The following is a 21,726-nucleotide window of genomic DNA, read 5'->3' as shown; positions in this document are numbered from 1 at the left end:
TAATATTTAGTTTACAGCAGCAGCAGAAAGCTATCACAAACACCCCATATGCCTCCTGAGTTCCAGAGTGGGGGGATAGGAGACAAACACCTTAAAACCAAAACAAAGAAGCCCCCCATATGATACTAGTGTGCTATGTCCATGAAAGTGCCAATGAGAAATTTTGACACCCAGAGCGTATTCAAATAGAATAAAGCATCAGCAAGCACTGTGGCTTAAGAAGTATATTTTGGGTTGTTCAGAAAACAAGTTGTTCTGTATTCGGACAAATTGCCATGCAAGAGCCACTTCTTGACTCCAGGTGTGATTTATGCAATTCAAGCTGACTCTGTTCATCTTAGATGGACTGCGTTATACTGCCTACCTTACACAGGACTTTTCTTGCCATGTTGCTCTAGTAGCCCTGCAAAATAGTTTAATAATCTCTAAGTCTCTGGCACAGAAAAAAAATAAACAAAACAAACGGTTTATTTTGCTACAAGATGAGAAAAGTATATAAAAATTAAAATAAAATTGGGAGGGAACAAAACTAACTCTGCATTGCCCTCTAGAAGAAATATAAACAGAGCTCTCTTCTGATATATACTGACTGTCCAAATGGAAAATAAAGACCCAATGACATTTTTAGGAGAACAGGATAAACAAGTCCCTGTTCTAGCTAACAGTCCTTCTCTCTCTGCGGGGGAGAGAGAGAGAGAGAGAGAGAGAGAGAGAGAGAGAGAGAGAGAGAGAGAGAGAGAGAGAGAGAGAGAGAAAGAGAGAGAACACAAAGTTTTTTGCACATAGCTGAAATTGTAAGACACAGGAGTTTCTGCATTGCTACTTTATTCACTCTAAAATTCATTCAGATAGCAGAAGGGGGGGGGGGGGGGGGGGCAGAGATAGAGAAGAAAAAAGCTATTTCCAGAAAATGACAAAGAAAAACCCACACCACCAAATCCCATGTCTTCATTTTGGAAGGCAAGAAAACTCTGGAAATTATCCTAATGTAAATCTCAGACAAATCTACATTTTGCTGAAACAAGAACTTCAGGTTTAGGCCACGTATGAAAGTAGCTCAGAGTTCCCCATTAAGTCTAGTTCTACTTGAGACACTGAGGTGTCAAAAAACTTCAGAGTGAAAATTTAGTAACTGGCTTACCACAGAGGAAAGAAGTTGAAAGAAAAACAGACAGTATCATCTGTGACTTAAGTTTGTCTTTCAGGAAATGAACATCCTTACGGTAGTAAATATAATACTCGAATTGTTTGCAAATAGGTTTAATCATCTAATCGCCGTGTACATGGAAAATCTATGTGCTATCAGCACTCAGTACAGCTAATTACTAGAAGGCAAAATAAAGATTTTTATCAAACATAGTGTGTGTTCTTCAGCAGTTATGTCTATCAATATTTATGTCACTTACAGCCCTTTCTGGGTGGTTGCTGCATACATTTTGTGTGCAGTCAAGAAGCTTCCCGACTGCAAACGTGCTTTTAAAAAGAAAAGCTGGCCCGAACCCTGCATTTCCAATTCAAGCAGTGGATTCTGAAGCCTGTTAACTCCCTGGAGCAGCTGATAGTTAAAGACTTGTTTCCGCTTTTCTAACAATTTCCTGGTTTGCATAACAATCCTAAAAGAAACACACTTATGAAGTTTTCCAGCGCAGAGAGATTTTGTCTCCAACGTACTTCTAGTTTCAAGGCATAGAAAATATTTATATAATTACAATAACTTTAAAGATATTTGTCTGCAAATATATTTACATATAAATATGTATCAGCTACTTGGTTTAAAACAAGATTATGATAATTTGGCCATATCCAGGAAATACAAAACACTGGCTTATGCCTGGTGCTTAACTCATGCCATTGTGAATAAAGAGGGGGGAGGGAAGGGGTTTAATGTTTAATTTCCTGTTAAAAACACACACAGGATAAAATCTTCCAAAGAGCAGTTATAAAACGCGCATTTGTTTGCCAAGAAACTAGGTAAATATGGAACGAAGCCCAGGCTCACTTTTATTCCTTCCCCCCCTCTCCAAAGAACAAAGTAACTGAAGGCCACGGCGCATATTTGGAGTCGCTGAGCTCTACTCAGTCACTAGATAATTAGTCAGCCTGGCTGATTTATGCACCTTGTATCCATTAGGGTAGTTCCTCGGATAATGCAAGGACACAGTTGGGCTCAAGGTACTGTATTGCCATGTATACTGCGCACGTGCCAACCACCCATTGTATCAACTACTGACCATGTCACTGACACAACTATCTGGCTAGACACAAATAAAATAACATTAGCATGTAGTCGGGACCTACCAACAACCAGTTTTGAGCAACAACAGATTGAGAACACTGCTACCTTCAGAGGCAACCGGAGACACTACAGAGGATACTTTTTTAGCATTCACAAAGGGAAACATTATTTTCAGATCCCACTGAAAGTCAGTGCCATACAACCTGGAACCGTGATTTCACCTTCACTGTGATTCTGCCTTCACCACAGTTCTACCATGCATAATAACTTATTAGGTTATTCTTTATTTACCACACTAGAACTCCCAGACAAGTACCAAATTTCTGTATGATATATAACAATTACAGCCTTTAACAACCCCAGTTCTTCTATTTGTTGAGATGCCAGAATTAGACAAAAACACGGACTGTATTTAGGAGAAATTGAACATTTATAACAGTTTTCAACAGTAACACTGTATTTTTGGATCTTACAACAAAAATAATCCATCAAATGCTTTGTCTACTGTGTTAGGGTCACAGTCAGGTTCTCAGTGCACACCCTGCAGCATGGAATTGGAGAAGTGGTACTTCTTGTGAACTGCTGGGATTCACATTCAAAATTACATGTAAACAACTCTGTGAGTGGCTTCAATTTTGTTTTGTTTTTTTTTAAATGAGGATAGATTTATTATTGCAGATATAGCTCAAGAGCTTATTTAGCTTTTGGTGGCATATTATTCAAATTAACGTAGCTTAAGCTTTTTAAGCAGATGCACCTTAAACACCTTCTAGCCCAGGCATTTAGTTTCATATTTGATGCAAGAAAAGAAAGGCACAGAGATTACATGTCTCTGGTGAATTAAACCTGATGGCAGGCGAGTTGAATTTCTTGCAGGCTCTCTGTAAAACTGGCTTTGAGACAATAAACAGTCTTGAGTTTATTTCTAAAGCCTGCACTTAACAGCTGTTGTAGGTATTTGTGCTCTTTCCTTAAGAAATCAACCACTGTTGACCACTGATTTAATGACAGTTCATCAGTGAATCTCATACTACTGCAGGAGTTCAAAATCTTCTTGTTTATTTTTACTTCTAAGAACATGGACTTTGTGCCCTGATGCCATGATTCTTCATGTGAAACGACAATTGACTAACAACATTAGGAAGGAGAAAGGGAATAGGGTGGAGAAAATCCGTAACACAAAATGAGCCCTGACTTGCCTTCTCAGTACTGTACGTACCCCCAAGCAATGAAATTTCAGGAAAATGATTATGTTTCTGGCCAACAGTCAGAATATATAAGATGTTATACACCCTTTGCCCCACTGTATGTTGCTACTGCAGACTCCATGCAAAAGCAAGATTTTTTTTTTTCTTTGCTTCTCAACAGTAAGGCAAGTTTACAAGTATTTAATGATAGTTACATGAAGGTATTAAAGATTCAAGTGAAGTACTAGTATTCTCTAGTGCAGTGGTGACCTGAGCCTTTAATCCAGATGAATTTAACTGTAGAGTGCATTAGCTCTTCTCATAAAAGATTTGCTTTAATTTTAGTTCTCTCTCCATTTATCTTATGGCTGTGCAATCTTCAGTAGAGGTCAAAGAGACTTCTCCAAAGAAATAGGAACTGCTTCTTTTTTAGAGGGGAAAAGCATATTTAAGACAGTTTGTCCTACTTTTAAACATATGCCACAGGACAGTACTCTCTATGCTCTCCTTTCCCTGTACTCCCTTTGCCTCTTTACATGTTCTAAAGCAATTAAACAAGCATGCATGTACATGCACACACATATACAAATGAAACATGAAATGAAAACACCTACTGAAGATAGGATACACAGCCCATCTGCTGCAAAGACTGAAATTGGTACTAACATCTTACCATCATCCAGCTCAAGACAGAGATTGTACACAGCCAGAGGCCTCTTAATACGCTGTCCTTGTCTTCTTGATTGCCTTGGTGGGGCATTTGGAGGAGATACTGACATAGACATTGGCTCAGGAAAAGTAGCATCAGGCAGGGTTTTGAAAATCTGCAATCAAGAACACAAAGGGTGTTAATTATTTATTACGAAGAGCAACCTGTGTAATGCAACTGTAAACCATTATCAAACAACATTTGTTTTGGATTTCATTCAAAGCAGGCAGGAGCCAAAAATCCATTCCTTCAAGTTTGGGAGTATGCCGTGGGTCTTAATGAGTGCTTTTAAAATAAATAAATAAATATACTAGGAAAATAAGCAAGAGCACTGTCTACACATCAACCAAGCTGGAAATCGGTTAACCCAAAGACAAAATACTTGCAGTCACACTTGCCAGCAAGAACTGGGGAGGAAGGGGAAAAAAGGGGATGCTAACTTTATCAACCAGTAACCAAAAAGCTTTATAGCTTTAGCTAGGATCTATAATTTTTCCAGAATACCCATTTTAATTTTCAAAACGTGTGACATCATTACAGTATCACCCATTTTAATTAAAAAAAAAGTACTCTTGAATACAGCAAGAGGCAAATTTTGAGGGCAGGGTTTTTTAGTGAGAGACAGTATAGTAACATTCCATGCGAGAATTTTTTCAGTTAACCATTTCATATTAAGTCACATTTATATTAAACGATGATATTCACAAAGACGCATATAAAAAGGATTTCCTTCTTGTCATCATTTTATCTGTCGAGTCATGACCATTAGCCTATCCTCACTCCATACAAAATACCATGGCATTTCTCTCTGGATTAACCAGCGACGCAGATTTGCTCAATCTAATAGCATTTCTACTTTAACTGTCACATACAAGGTACAGTCAAATGATGCTGATTTACTTCTAGAAGATTATCAGTATGCTGGTGTACAATTTAACAGCAGCCTTTTACAAGTGATCACAGCAGACTCACATGAACAGATTAGCTTAATATATATTTTATAGAACCATAGAATGGTTTGGGTTGAAAGGGACCTTAAAGATCATCTAGTTCCAACTCCCCTGTGATGAGCAGAGACACCTCCCACTATACCAGTTTGCTCCGAGCCCTGTCCAAGCTGGCCTTGAACACCTCCAGGGATGGGGCAGCCACAGCTTCCCTGGGCAACCTGTGCTTTCATCAAAGACAAACCAGCAGATAGAGGAAAAACACAAACAGTAGCTACACAAGAAAAGTCCTGTGTCTGTACAGCATCTTACAGCAACGCAATACGGTAATACAAAATATAATGAAACAGTATACAGTGTTCTTTTACCCTGCAAATTTACATTGCCACGTATCTGTATAGCAAATATTATAGACTCAATGATTCTTCAAAGCAGAAGCTTTATATGAAGTAGAAACTCATGCAGAAGGTATAAAGAGATGCCACAGACAACACATTTTTGGATTATTACAGGATACGTCAGGTGCAGCATGGAGCTAAAAGCCAGCCAGGCTACTCTACAGGTGAGAAAAATGCCATAACATCCTGTGGTAAGGCACTCAAAACATCATGTTAAAAGTGTAACAAACTCTACATGCCATCATATCCTGGCCTGTGAACTCTGAACACGTGTAGGAATAAGATGACCCGAGAACCCACGTATACCCTGGCTTATAGCCACTTAACCATCAGTTTCATACTGGCAAGTAGAAGACTGTGCTGGTACAAAATAACCAGAAACACCATTCTCCATAAAAAACTGTGGAAGAATGATCATATTGCCAAAACTGGGCTGCAGTGGGCCAGAAGCCTACATATGGTGTGCAAAGGAAAGCTCCAGTGGAAATATTATCTTCCTTCCCAGTAAGTGAATGTTTCTTGAGGGGAGGTAAAATGATGTAATTTGAACTTTCCCATATTAGTGTTAAGAAAACTGGCTCCCACTCCTTCACATGCCTACAAACAAGGGTTTGCAAGAGAGCATCAAAATAGTACAAGGAACTCTCTAAAACCAAAATGTTTATAAAGAAGAAAGGAAACAGCCCAACCTGGTTCTCCCCAGTATAGACACAGCAGTACTCTCAGACAGCGACAAAGCTCTAATTGTGCTCAGAGTGCTAAAGCCATTTCTTAAAACATGATGCAACATAGAATAATGAAATCTAATGTGCACCTACATGGCACTTGGCTAACAGTACCACACTGCCCCCTTATGTGTAAATACAAGGGTAGATTGAGCAGTTTTAGGGATAAATATTTGCTTCTGAAAAAATTCAAAAGTACCAAAACTTTAAATGCCATCTTTTCCATGGACTAAGCGTTGCATTTGGGCTCTCTGGTAAATAACTCTCTGCCAAGAGGTTTCAAGCATGTTGTTTACTATGTCACATTCCACAGCTGTGTTTATTTGTACAGCCTTATCCACACATCTCCACTGAAATTAATGATGGTGAGAAGAACAAGTATTCCCCAGGAGTACTTTGTAAGAGATTAGCTTCCTTGTATGCATTTAGCTGACTTGCACAGGTAGCAGTAAAATTCTGAAGCGTTTTTTCCTTGTCTCTCACAAATATTTCAATATACTCTTCTAAAATTATCAGCATGAGAAACAGTCACAAAAGCAAAACATCTTCACGAAAGCCATACGGGCGATCCCTACTCAATGATACTCAGTGCCAGACAGGAAACAGAATAATGAATTGGAGGCAGGTATGAAACCAATTAGATTTCTAATCGCAAGTAGCTATGTGATGTGGAAAAAAAAAAAAAAAAAAAAGGTTGGTGGTTTATTCTGTTTTAGGGGAGAAAAAACCCTATACAATAAACAGGAGAAGTAACAACAAAGCAGTGAAGTCACACTTCAAACAGCAGCAGTCCAGCACATACTAGCTAACTTCATAGTGATACCAGTTGCAGGTAATCATGAGCTCCCCGGAACAGTTCTCTCTCCTCTAATAAAACAAATTTGGGGTACTAAGTACTCTCTTTCACTGTCAGGAAAGCACATCACCTCTACTTTTAATTTTTTTAGTGGCAAAGCTGCACACCAATGTTTTGCAACAGTGCTGCTCAGTGCAACCCAGTGCTACCCAGTGACAGTGCTGGGCTGATGGCAGGCAGTCCAAGTCCCCTTCTGCAGACAAGGCACTCAGGCGGGCATCAGGCCCATCCCCTCTTTTACCTCACTCTGCTCTCGACTTCTTGTTACAACAGATTGGTAGAGAAGTTTCATTTCTGGGATAAGGTCAGTGAGTAGTATTTTGCTTTCTAGGAAGCAGAGATCACCTCCCGAGAGCTCCTGGGTAGCACGAGGTCACCTCTTCTCCACACTCACTGGGAGCAGGGCAAGGGTCCACACAAACTCCATCCTCACTTACATTTCTCTGATGCAACGTTACAAGCTGCAGCACTTTTTTCTTTGTGCTTACATTCAGCACCTGTTTCCACAGAAAACAAAGGGATTCCTGAAAGAAGTATTTAGATATGAACTAGAGAATGCAACTTCTTGACTATCTGCAGAGCGAATGTACCCATGCAGAGCAAATCGAGACTGTCATACTCAGCAATGAAATCACCAAGTATCATGAGTTGCCCTGCAGGATTCTGAGACGCACAAAACCAAACAAACCAACCCCCAACTCCCCAAAAACACACACACGCAACCACCACACACACAACCACCACTAAAAAGATCACCAGTTGGGTTGGTTTTTTTTTTTATATAAAAGACACAGGAAACATCCTGTACTCATGTATTGCACGAAAAAGTGTATTTGGGGTCATTTTTCCTCTTTCAAACCGCTCGTGTTCGCATTCATCCCTACTTCGGTATTTTCTGTGTCTTTCAGTAGGAAAATAAAATCCAGCACAGCCCGCCCATAACTAGACCTGCTTTTTCAGCAGTAGGAATTTCTTTCTGTTGCAGACCAAAGCTACAGCTCATACCACAGTTTTGCAAAGGTGAGCATCTGAAAAGCAAACAGAAGGTCAACCTCTGCCCTAAGAAGTGCACATACAGCAGTCAGACTTCTCTTTCTTGCTTTCTTTTCACTTAAATAGACAAGTAATTTTGCACCATGGCTTAACGGATATTTGTCTGCTGCACTGACACAAGCCCTGTAACGTCTGCCTGAGAATGGGGGGATGGGGACATGCCCTATTTCAGTTGTGGGGAGAGGAGTTTTTTGGTTTTGATTTTATTCAAATTTGCTCCTAGCCTTATTAATTATTTAAGTGCCACTGAAGTATAAATGTTTCAGCAGCTAGTAAAAGATGCCTGCTGTGAGTGACCTGTTGTCAGAAGCACGCTGCATATGCACAGAAGATGGAATTTGAAATCATACACACGCGATGTACTACGTGAACCCCTGAAATGGCACGAACATTCCCGTGTTTTGACTGACATGCACCACAGTATTGGACCACACCTGACTAAGTTTCAGACTGTCTTCTTGCACTGCAAGCTGTTGCTATCAGACGCATGGCGAGGCAACCACACATATCCAATCAGATGTAAACCCTCCAACGGGAGAACAGGCTTGGAACATGTTATTTGATAGGTGGTTTCTTTGCTGCTGCAAAAAAAGCCCCCCTTCAAGTAAAGTCAGGTCTAGCACCATCACTCATCTGGACTGAGAAGTTACCACAACTTAGACTAATGCCTGTACAAAGACGCAAATGAAGTCCACTCGTTGAATTACCTCATTCAAGAAGTAATAAAAGTGTACAAAACCAAGCTCAAAGGTTAAGGACTAAACAGTCCCATTCAGTGTTACAGAGTTTTTGAGACTGTGGCCTAACTGCACTAGATTTATAGAATACGAATTCTCTACAATTTAGTTCTCAAAAGCACTGGCATCCTGCTATTGACCTACTTGGGGGCAAACTCGGAAGCTAAGTGAAACAATTTACATATAGGAGAAGACTAAGACATGTAGCACTCAAAGTTTTATCAAGCAACAAATCCAACTGTTAGTCAGTCCTATCCCAGTTAGTCCCGTATTTTAAATGGTTGTTTAGGTCCAATCTTACATGAAAGCAGAATTTAAAGTTGCGCTTAAGTGGTGATTCAGTCTTCAAGCCGGCAGTGTAAAAATTACAGCAAAAAAGATGAGACTCTTGTCAAGCTATTTAAAATATTGGTATGTTTGACCTATTTCTCTCTATGCAATAGTACAAAATGGGTATTTTACAGGGCTGAACAAACCACAAACCATCTTGGATATACACCGCTAATAACAGCTCTGTCTAGAGCAGTGAGCCCAAGACCATCCTCACATATAACCATTCCAATTCCTAAACCTGTGTCCCACAAAGTCTATGGAAGCATTTCTTGAGAGTAATGAGCCAAACTCAACATATTATCATACTGCATTCTACCAGCAGATCCACATGGCAGCAGCCCAAGGAATTTTGCCAGACTCCCCTTAATCTGCAACAACAGTGTTGGACTCTAGATCCTGAGCTCTTATACTAGAGCCAATTTTAGAAATTCAAAAAACCCGTGGCTGGGAGGATTTAACTTGGCCTATTCTGCAAGTTTATGATGAGATGTATAGTTGTACATGGAAATGTAGATTAGATTCTGCTGCTACAAGAGAATACTGATCTGTTCTTTCTGGTCTCAAGCAGAACTAATTAATGAATTTCAGTATGTTTGCCAGGAATCACTTTAGGAAAAGACCCAGACATCAGGTCATCTCTGTCTGCTTTGTATCACTGGGGTAATTAAAATTTCCTCTAAAAATCAGTGGGAGGCAAACAGCAAGGACAGAGTGGGATGAAAAAGAGGGGAGAAAAAAACTGGAGGCTTAGTAATAGAGCTAATGAGGATAAACTTATAAAAAATCATTAACAGCTTAAAGCTGTGCCATAATTTTGTTGCAAGACAAAAACCTCCTATTCACTCTCCAACACCTACCACACAGAACATGCATCTATTTCCTTTGAATATTTGAACAAGAATCAGAGTACCAGAAGTCACGGTCTAATGCAGAGGAAACTAGAACCTGCAAGGTCATTCCAAACTCTGAAATTTGGCTAGTGGTACAGCCTCCACTGCTACAATCAACCAACCATATTTTTTTTAGAGGACGGTATTTCTCAAGACAAGAACAACATCAGTACAAGTTTTTATTTGGGTAATTTCTGTTCAATACATACTTGATTTGCAGTTGATAAATAAAAGAAACACACCCAGACACTTCAACTAAGGTTTATTGAACAATATAAAACACCATACACCTAAGCCACATATACTGCTCTGCCCTTATACATTTTATAGCTATTGTACTCCTTGCATTTTCACGACAATCGGCTATAATATGTGCTGATCAAAGAATATTTTATAAATCAGCAGCTAATGAGATAGTGCAAGAGAAACTTATCATCACCATGGTCTTTTCTTGACTTAGCTTCTTTTCAGTGTAATGCAAACCCAACTCAGGTTAGATCCAGCAACCTGTCCAAAACAAAAAGCCATGTATTTATATTACAGACAAAAATGCCTAAAAAAAGAGGCCAACTGTCTTAGTGGTTCACAGTATGCTCTTACCCCGATAGACTTCGTGAGCATTTTTTCCTCTTAAGATAACGAAGACAGTGGTTGCACCATTCCTTTTTTCCATTTTCTGCAAACATAAAGCAACAATGTCTTTTATGTCAAGTTGTAATTTTACTGTAGATATAAGCATTTCAGGAAGTGCAACGTGAAAATAAGCATCTTAAAATATATTGCAGTAGCTCAGCCACCAATTGTAACCACTAGCCACTAATTGTATACTAAATGTAATCCACTTTTAACAGTAAAAAACACATTCAATAAAATGAACAGTTCTAGATTATTTTTTTTCCCATTTCAAGGGATTGCAAAAGCTAATTTGAGCTATTAAAAGTTTAATCATAATAGAAATCACAAAAGATCCACTTCTGTAGAGCTAGGACAAAAGTTTTATTTCAAAACTGATCTCTGCTCCAATTTGATCAGTTTCATACAATTTCTAGTGTACTGAAATCTTTAAAAAATGATCCTGTAGTTTCTTACTTTTTTGCATTTTATTTTACTGTGGACAATGTCAGATTAACCTGTTTCATTTCTGGTTTTAGTCAACATGATCCATTTCTTCTTCCAATTCTTAAACACATGATTCCATAAATATAAAATACATGCACTAGAAATACTTGACATCTAAATAGAATCTGTGTTTAGTGTACAAAATGTGATAAAGCTGATCATTTCTAAAAATCATGTTAAAAATTTTTGCAAAAGGTTTACAAAACTTTCAACAAAAATTATCAACAACTTAATTAGAATCCTTAAGTAACTTACCTCCCCAAGGTTACCACTGTATCCACTCCACTACAGGTGTGCCTGCCTCGAAGTAGTTATCCTGACTTTTGCGCTTCAGCATCTATAAACTGTCAAATACGATTTGCTGTGCACTGGCTTCTATGAGATTGCACAGGATGCAGATTTTCTGAGGCTTTGGATTTTGAGGCTTGAATTCCACTACAAACCACAAAACACCTTTATACAATATTCACAATCATTATATTTGGGGAGGGGGGAGAATCAGATCAAGAGTTGAAAGACACCTGAAGCTAAGCCTCTAGAGGGCCACCAACCAGAAAGCATCAATAATACTCTTGATGTTGCCTGGCACACTCTATTTAGCTACAGAGCAACAGAGGATGCAGCCTGAAAAGTAACTGGGTAGAAGTCAAAACTAGAAACAGGAAACATCCTTGGCTGTGAGCCAAACCACAAAGCTCTATAAATAAATAAATAAATCCATCCAAGACAGCCTTTTCTTCATTGCAAAGATATCATTTGCTGAGACCATCTGCCTAGCAGCCTGACTATCCATAACCAAATGAAACACTGTTTTTAGGGATCTGTGGACACTGTGAGTCTCAATCTCACTTAAAATTGGAATATCTGCTATCTACGCCTCTTAATACAAAAGGAACTAGAGCTGTGGACAAACTGCAAACTATGAGAGCAACAAAAGAACCAAAGGAATTTTTAGACAAACCTGATGTATATGCAGACCCTAATAGCCACTCATTTGGCCTGACTACATTGAATCAAGTAGTTAGCTTTTGAGCTTTAATGAAGCAACTAAACATAGCCTGTAAAACATGACATTACAGTCTGGAGGACAGCTGCGAAAGGATGAAAGAAACAAAAACATACCAAGGTTAAAAACGTGCGTCCTTTGCTCGCTTGCGAATTACGAGTTTGTTGACTCAGCCTTTCTAAAAGTAGCGCTCCTGATACAAAGACTGCAGCTTCCACTGTATCACATCTCGCTCCACCTTTTAACAATTCATGAGAAGGTCGCTCCCGATAGCAGCCCATTCACTCCTATCAACCAATCCTTTTCATTCATTGAAGGAAATGAGAGAGTTAACCATACACCAGGCTTGAAATACCTACACATTTGTCCACTGCACCAGCAGAAACAGCAGAATCACCTTCTCTTCTATGTTCACCTGCTGTAAACTCACACCAAGGAGAGTATTTTAAAAAGGTTGTCCTTCCCTATTACAGCTATACATAACAGCTTTGTGTACCTTGTTTAGCCACAGGAAATACTTAAAATAACAACAAAAAAAAAAGTGCCTTCAAATTAAAAGATTAAATACTCAAACTAATTACCTAGCTTTCTAAAATATAACATACTCCTAGTTACTAAATGGAAAATAATGCAGAAGGAGAACATTTGCATGTATTTTCTCTTGCAAAGAGCATGAGAAGTACCGAGAAGATAAAAGGCAGAACTTACAAACCTGAGTCAGGAGCCAGCAAAAGCAACAACCATGGCCAAACACACCACAGGTAAACATGACCTCCCCTTCATTTGTAATAAATATACATATATAAACATTTATGCACACACAAATACAAATAAATATATACGTCACACATAGTTTTCTCCAAAACTTATGAACAGAAATACAAATAATAGTGTATTGAGAATAAAAACTTACATTTGACTCCCTACCACATTGTCATTGTACAAAGCATCAGAATGAAATGTCAAGGTTTTTGCAAATGACACTGTTCCAACTGTAGCTAACCACACAGCCTCACCAGTATTTTCTTCTCCACAAATTTCCCTGCTGCCATTACAAGGATTTATTATCATCATTCTTTGTACCATATTTTCTTTTCTTTGTTTTTGTTAAAATACATTTTTTATCTTACATTATGACTGTAGGGTCTTTGGAGGCAAAGAACATATTTTTCATTTGTATGTCCAGCACTCTCTGCAGTGAAGTACTGATGCTTCATTAGTGTAAATGGCTTGCACACAAAAATATTGGAAATAAAGAATTAACAGCTGACTGCCACATCTTGTTTATTCAAAAATCTGTTCAATGGTTTGAAATACACTAACCTCTCTGGTAAGGCAAAAGCTTAGTAGAATTTTGAAGAATATGTACAAAAACACAAGCACATATTGCACTATTATCCATTAGCAATGATCAGACAGGATGGCATTCAGGTCAGTTTAGCCAATATAAAGAAAAAAAAGGTTTGTAAATTCAATACTTCACTTACCATTCAAAGCAGTGAAAAAGTATAATTCTTACATCACACAGCTTCTGCATAAGAATTTACTTTTTAAACTCTTCAGGAGTGCAACAACTTTTCCCCTTCTCCATGCCCCCTGCAGCATTTCACAGAATATTTTCTGACTAACAAAATTTTATTTAAGAACATCCATTTCAGCATTCTCCATAAGGACTTGTCCTTTGCCTCCTCCTCCACATATACAAGCACAGCACCTTGACCATCAAGACTGAAGCAAATATCAGGCAACTGAATTCTACTTCCTTATCATGATTTCCGTTTACTTACTTAGGAACGTTGCCTGTGGGCAGTGGAAGATGAGATCTGTATCACTTGGAAATTTCATATAAAGTTGAAAGAAGTTTCCCAAAATTAAATGGAAATAACACGGGCAAATCAAGAAGGAAGAAGTCTGTGTCCATATTATTTGTACATGCCATGTATTTGTAAGGCAGCATCTCAGCAGACCGCTTCTATCCCTCAGAATATGACTTTTGTTTTGATTTTCTTTTTTAATCTAATATGGTTACTCACAGGACATTTTTTTTTTCTTTTGGAGCAGTCTAACAGCATACCAATCCAGGTATTGACCCAGACTCAGTTCCTCTTAATTTCATCAACTGTAGTCACAAACATGAGTGAAGATTTCATATACAGTCTTCTTACTATGCATAAACTACATTAAGGTTTAGAAAACAGTAGTCTTTTAAACAAACAAACAAAAAAGATTTGCAATTTACCACACCATGTGTGCGTATCTCACATGGAATGGCTTTCTGCTATCCACCAGGCAGAAAAAGGGTTTAAAAAAGTTTGCGCACACTATAGTGGAACGAAAGAGCTGCTGTGACTTCCACCAGAAACCATGATGAATTTCGTTGTTGTGCCTGCTGCCCTTTCTGCATTAGACTCAGCCAATCCTTAAGGCATGTAATTCGAACGAAGTACAGGAATAGTTTCAATGACACTTCTGATTAGTTATGTGCTTAAAGTTAAGCACATGCTGAACACCTTCCTGAACTGAAGCTGATGTGTTTCTTTGTAAATGCTGCCCTAATAGAGATGCCTTAATGTAATTTTTTCCCCCTTCAAGTCAAACGTCTGTTGACTTAAGAAACATTCAGCTTGGGGAGGTTTCAAATTGCTACACCACAGCAAACCACCACAATTACAATACGTTGCTTCTTGGTCTTCTGTTGAGGCCAAAGGCAAAACAACACGAAAGCTGAAACAAACCTTCTTTAGTATTTCTCGTATGTCCCTTTACCAGGACTTCAAAAGATCCGCTGTGTTGTCAAAAAGAAGTCTTAGTTTAGATGATGGCGGTGCCACTGTACCCTAAAGCACTTACCTGCAACAGAACTGCTTTAAACATGCAGTGATTGCTATGCAGAGACACAAGCCACACCTGACCGTGACACTTCATGCTCTCAAACAACTGACTTCACCTGCTTCCATTTCTTCTCTCTCAGAAATATTGCATGTATTGTGTGCCCTGTAACATGTTTTAAGACTAAAGATTCTCCAAATATTATTACATGAAGTTGATGTTGGCTTAAGAGCTCAGTAGTATTAAATTCTTTTCCCTTTAGTTTAAAAAAAAAAATGAAAGTGCCTTAAGTAAGAAAAATTAAAATACTTATATTTTATAAAAAAAAAAATCTCCATAAAACTGTTTTGAGCAAAACAAAGCTAAAACAAAGACATATTCTGTCTGAGGTACGTAAAATCTTTGCCCTTGATAAAAAGATTAACACAGAAAACAAGTGAAAACAGTATCAGACATATATAGGAACTATTGAGTTTCAGAACGTCTTTGAGATAATTTTGCCCATAGGTTGTCTGAATTCTAGAAAAAGTTATCTTTTACCATGCCTATTCCCTTTCAGCAGACTCTGCCTTCCCAGTCTCCAGAAGGGACTTCTGTCTAGCCCCTCTCTTTTTCTATTCTAATTTTTTTCACTGTATTTTTCATGTTCTTTTTGTTTTTGCAATCTTGCTATTTGTACTCACTATTCTTTCCTCCCCCATAAGCTCACTTGTTTAAATATTCCAGTCCCACTGTGATTTTTATTCCAACCTCCTCCCTCATCTTTCATTTCTTAGACTTCTTTTTTTATCCTGTTTTTTTTTTTTTTTTTTTCCCCTCTTAAAATAATGTTCAGGGAATTGAGAAACCAAAATGGCTCACATTACCACTGAGGCATCTCTAAATGGCAAATAAATAAGCCCTTTGAATAGTGACATTCATTCCAACAAGATGCCAAAACGTTATAACAAACAGCAAGATGAACACATGCACGCTCTTCATGCTGTCATAGAGTGCACTGCCCTATTCCTCACCGCAAGTCAGAAAGACAGACCAGAAGAGCTGAGATGACCAAGATTTCCAGCCTGTGAAACACTTGGGAAGAAAAATTAATGTATACCCTTTGAAACTCATTTGGCGGAGAAGGAGAAATCAAAACCTTTTTTTTTTTTTGGATCCACTTTTCATCGGAGGATTACCTAAAGGCCAAGCAAAGATTGTTCCAGGCATTGTACGAGCACAGCTGCAGTCAGGCCCTGAGTTCCTTACCTCGAGAAAAGGAACACCAAGGAAAAGTAGAGCTTCAACGCAAAATGAACACAATGACGAGGCACAGAGACATGAATTTCTTGATGCTTTTTTAGTGAAGGGAAGGATATGGGACATGGAAATCAAGGGAGGCCTGACGGACAGGGCAAGGGAGAAGGGGACAAGACAGCCAAGTATGAAATGACACCAACCTTAAAGACCTGCAAAGCGAAGGAAAACAAGAGTGCTGGTGCACACAGCCCAGTCAGCACAAAAAATGGCAATTCCAGGCAAAAGTATACGGAGATCACTTAATTTCAAACCTGAACATGCTCCTAACTTTGCCCTGCATATCTGGCTGGCGTTCCCCTATGGCCGTATGACAGAAGCAAGCAAGACAATTCACAGGTTTCATTTTCCTCCAGACTGGCCTCCCTTCCACAGCAGGTGGTTCTGAGAGTCCTGGCTAAAATATTGCCTCAGTGTACGTATAGCTTTTGCTTTTTCTTTCAAAGTAGAAATCTGCTTCTACAGCTCATCTTCTGCCTGGACACTGAGAAATACTCTGCCTGGAAGAGACTATATCCATAACTGACAAGAACAAAAGTTAAACAATTATTTCATAGAATTTTATTTCCCTAATGCTCCTTTAACCCCCTTCTAGTCTTAATCACTGTGCAATTCTAAAGCCAGTTATAGGACACATCAGGCTGCACAGTCTAGTTCCAGCATTCACGTCTCAGCATTGAGGAGGAGATGTTTGGCAAAATTGGGCCAACCTACTACAATTGGTCCACAGCAATGGTTTGAAAGTACGTGTGCAGCAAGGTGATACAGGTGAAACAAGGTGAAAGTGGTACTGACTGGTTTCTAGCTAGCAGGAAATAAATGCACATATCAGCAAAGCTTTAAAAAAAAACCAAACCAAAACACTCCACCACTGTTTATGCACAAACCATGATATTCTTATCTCAAGGCAAGTCCAGGTTTCCACATATAAACGGCATAGAAATTCTCCAATAAGGACTCAGCAGGGTGATGACAGTGGAATGACTGCACCAGGATTTCAAAGCTAGTATCACAATTAATGTCTCCTCCTAAAAATTAATTGTAGATCTCCTTCAATGAAGCTATCCACACAAGAGAGAATGAACATTGATGGAATTTAAAAATATTTGAGGAATCATAACATTTTTTTACCATTTTGCCTACCGAGTTACCGTATTTAAACCGGAAATGTTGATGGCTATTGCTCTACAGTTTGGAAGCTTATTAGTCATTTCATTTTCTACAGGGGAAAATGAATGCCTCTCTGCAGTCTGCCAGAGTGATAAATTACATATGCATGAAATGTTAAGCGTTGCTTCAAGTTTGTTTGTGCCAATGTATCTCCATCTTGACTCCACCACTCTTCTACAATTCCAAACTTCGCTTCTATCAGCAGAAGCTGCTAAAAATTAGCAGAGGCAGAATAGTAGCCGAATTAAATATTTTGAAGTATTTTAACCCGCAGCTGGTGGCTTTTCCTAGGACTTCACCAGGGCTATAAATAAAAATACCTAACACAAGACTCTTAGAAAGCCTGAAATGCATGGAAATTCAAAACAACAATATAAATTGCAAATTAAACTGACAATAACCCTGCTTGCCATTAAAAGTAGGTCCTTGGTCTGCCCTAAGTGAAGAAGACTCACTTATATAGGCAATATATTCAATTTAACTATAAATTTTTTGTAATGTCTTAACACACAAACTCCATTGCCTTTGCTATAAATACACAGAGGTCACACTTGGGGCTTCCTTCCATCTTGGAAGGAGCTCTAGCGTGGGAGAAGTTGCTGCAGGCAGACCACTGATGGCAAGCTCACCGTTAGAAATGACAGTGAAATGACAGAAATCCCTTTAAAAAAAAATTATAGCCTTCTAGTTCTAAAGAAGGCATAAAACCAAGGAATTATGGAAAATGATGCAGTATCATTTTGATGTACTTTCCATTCCCTGCTTCTCTACATTTTCAGAGGAGTCAGAAAGGCCACTGCAACTAATGTTTCAAACGTGAAATCGATGCCCAGATTTTAAAGACATGTGACTAAGCTGGCATAAGAATAAAATGGTGCTAATCTGTGGTGATCTAGTGATTCAAATAAGCATAACTCAACTTCCATATGTTATTAAAACACCCTGGCTCTGCTCATTCTCTCCTCACTTTCTTAAATTTGTGTGGTCACTGCAATAGCTTCAAGATTGTGAGCTTACTGCAATGTTTACCTTCACTTATAAGGTCCAAAATGAATAGCGTGGCTTACAACTCTTGGAATACTTATCACTTAGAACTTGAGCCACATCTGCAGCACAGTATTTTTCTAACAGAACAATACCATATCTGCTCAATGTGTGTAGCATTACAACCTAAGTCAACTAAGCCAACAAAACCCACCATGTGGATACAGCTATGCCAACAGAAGCTTTGCCCAGCCTGTATCATTCAGGGAGGTAGCGTAATTACATTGTCAGAAAAACTTGAGACAGATATTATTTAGAGTAGATAAGACGCAACTTAGATAGCCAATTTCAACACTGTTAACCTTTAAAAGAAATAACTATTTCAATGCTCAGAGCGCTTAAGAAAGACGAGAGGAAAAATCACATCCTGGAATTTTTCTAAAGCGTTTTTTTTTGATAATAAGAGCGAGGGAGATGTTGCCCTTCCTCCCAGTACAAGTAAAAAATCTCAAACATCCAGTTCCAGAAGTCAGTTTAGACATGAAGGATTCCCAAAGAAGCACCCAAACAAAGAGACCAGACTTTTTTTTTTTTTTTTTTTTTTAAGATTTCAGATCCCAGATTCCATCCAGGGATATTATGGACAGTACCTTGTATGTGTAAGACACCTTACTAACCGGCAGCTGCCGCAGCAGCAGCAACAACTTCTATTTTCAGTATTATCTCAAATGCAAAGGCTTAAAATAACACACATTCAGCTGAAAACAAAGGAAATGAGGAAATGTTAATACCTGGTGCTCTCATAATGCTTTTTACCCATAAAATTCAGAGTAAAGTTTTCCTTTTACTCTGTGAACTCTGAGAAAATTAAGACATAGAACAATTAATTCAGACCCTGGTTAAAGCACTTAACGGAAAAGCTAAAAACTGAGCCTGGGCTTTCTCTTTTCCAGTTTTGTATCACTTTTGCGCAGAAAAAAAATATGCAAATATCATAATGAAAATCTATGTGACTACTATACACACAGAAGCACAACTATTGCCAGGAAATACGCATTCTGAAATGTCAGTTTACCTATGAACAGGAATATTTATAGAGAAGAAACCGCCAAAAGCGTACAGTCTATAGAGGATATTCTTTAGAATTAAGCTATTTGTAATGTCATACTTAACTCCACAGTACCCATTAAGCCTAGCAGATCGTTTTAGACAATACTCAGAAAGGCAGAGATAGATCAAAGCTTACCTTCTCGTGATTTTCTATCAGGATTTCAACAACAATATTCTGAAACTTCAGGTCCATGATGGCTGCTACAGTTTCTTCCTGTGGCCTCATTAAGGTTGGTCCAAATACTACCCCTAGGTTTGCCACAGTCATTAGATTCCTCTTGGCATGCTTTGAAACACTTTTTGAAAAGAATTGAAGGAAAAAACAGGAAATAGGTTATGAAAAATTTCCATTACTTTTTGAAACTGCAGTCTACAGATGAAAACATTACATTTCCTTAATCTATGTTTTAGAAGTTTGTTTTGTGCAAAGTTTCTTCAAATAAAGTCTACTGAATTCTGGAAAACAGAAAAGCCATTCTTCCACTGGCAATTTAAAAACAAAAGCACTCTCTTACTGAACTTAAATATATAAAATGCACTTAGCCTTGGACTAGGGCAAGTGTGAAACCAAGTTAAATTTGCTAACAGATCTCCACTATTCACTTTGCCAGAAATTGTGAAAAGAAAGTATAATGTTCCTTTTCTCACTTCAATCAAACCCTCAACTGCTGGCAGGACTGCTAAAGTAAATACTTATATGGCTTCATTAATGGATTAGATTTCTGCCTTTCCCGCCAAAACATACACAGCATGAGTCAAACGTCTTTTCTGCTTTTGCACGTTTGGTTCTTGGTATTGTGTATGACAGCATTGAGATGGGCTTCAGCTCCAGCCACACTTAACTAAGACACTTTGTAGTTAAACAAAGAAAAGGACAAGAGTTCTGACAAGGTAGGAAAGCAGGTCATAACACTTACTTCGCTAAATGTTTCACCAAGATTTCCAGCATCTCTCTGTTCTTTTCTGGGAGTTTATGGACCAAGAAGTGTACAGCATTAACTCGAGATTCAGGACTCCCACTTTCTATGGGACATAGAAATAAATATCTCAAAAAACAAAAATGAAATAAAACCCACAGAAACTACAGCTTCTCCCACCCCTGCACTTAAACATACTGCACACACTTTGCTCCACCACTTATGTATCTCCAAACATAGCAATACTGAACATATGTGCTTTGTTTTCACAAGTAATCTTGCTCTAGAATTATCAACTTATTTGCTTATTTTGTGAACTCATCTTTCAATCCACCTGCAAAAGGATGCCTTTGTTCATCTATTTTTAAAACCCGACAGATGTAGTTATTGTTTTGCTGCATTGGAGTCATCTGCTTACAAATATACTGCAAGGTGAGAAGTGACATTACTGGGTGCCACAGAGTGGAACTGTACTACTTTACATTTTTGCATCATTAACTGATTGTCCTCATCATTAGAATTCAGCGTTGTTGGTACCATGCAGCTTATGATACTGCCTTTATGCTACCTCACATTAGAAAGTGCATAAAACAATGCATGCAGAAGATTCATATGCTCAGAAAACCTAACGACCTCTGACAACACAGAATAATCATGAAAAAACCTACTGAAATTACTACGATAAAGAGCCCTGAATAACAACGGCATCCCTCTCTAGTACAGTACAGGAAGGCACTTTTTATTTTTGTGTGTTGAATTCAAGCATTTTGGCCCCGACAGGCTTCACTAGTACACAGATGAAAACAAGAATCTATAAAAGATTAAAGTAATCCCTTTTCCTATTTCTCGAAGTTGTATTAAATCACAAAATTACATCTCAGTAGTAGTTACAATAAGAGGAGTGGAAGTATTTCGCTTGTATATAGTAATATTTAGTCCAATGTACATAAAGAGAAAAATTTAGAACCTACTCTGAATGCAAGTAGTTTTGACACCAGGACCACTCATCAGGTCCCATTTTACTCTAAGGCAATTTTGATTAAGAGTATTTTGTATAAATTACCACCATATTTCTTCAGTGTATATTGCTACAGATTTTAGGGTTGTTTTTTTATTCTTCTGCAGCGCACACCCCTGCACAGATTGCAAGAAAAAAGGCCACCAAAATGCAAAACATTTAGCTTCTAGTCAGCTAATCAAAATTCAGAAAACCAGAAAAACATA

The 21,726-nt window shown here is 38.3% G+C and overlaps 1 protein-coding gene and 1 long non-coding RNA gene across 2 annotated transcripts in view; both read right to left on the bottom strand.

The window, feature by feature from the left end:
* The window catches only part of ARHGAP10 (Rho GTPase activating protein 10), a gene marked incomplete at both ends in the record, with an annotated part of 154,114 nt that overhangs the window by 35,792 nt on the left and 96,596 nt on the right, over nucleotides 1-21,726 (bottom strand). The window contains 3 exons of the mRNA XM_082482767.1: nucleotides 4,097-4,247; nucleotides 19,722-19,881; nucleotides 20,503-20,608. Coding sequence (XP_082338893.1) covers nucleotides 4,097-4,247; nucleotides 19,722-19,881; nucleotides 20,503-20,608 — 417 coding nt within the window. The remainder of the gene's footprint in view (nucleotides 1-4,096; nucleotides 4,248-19,721; nucleotides 19,882-20,502; nucleotides 20,609-21,726) is intronic.
* On the bottom strand, nucleotides 10,323-11,581 carry LOC309671510. Its single transcript, XR_014269152.1, has 3 exons — nucleotides 11,446-11,581; nucleotides 10,672-10,747; nucleotides 10,323-10,578 (listed from the first exon to the last, which is right to left on the bottom strand). It is a non-coding gene; the product is annotated as an uncharacterized lncRNA (long non-coding RNA).

This window comes from Vanellus vanellus (genome assembly GCF_965231255.1).
Source record: "Vanellus vanellus genome assembly, chromosome: 4".
Taxonomy (NCBI): Eukaryota; Metazoa; Chordata; class Aves; order Charadriiformes; family Charadriidae; genus Vanellus; species Vanellus vanellus.
Note: the sequence above shows the minus strand (reverse complement) of the source record. Positions and strands in the feature narration are given on the sequence as shown.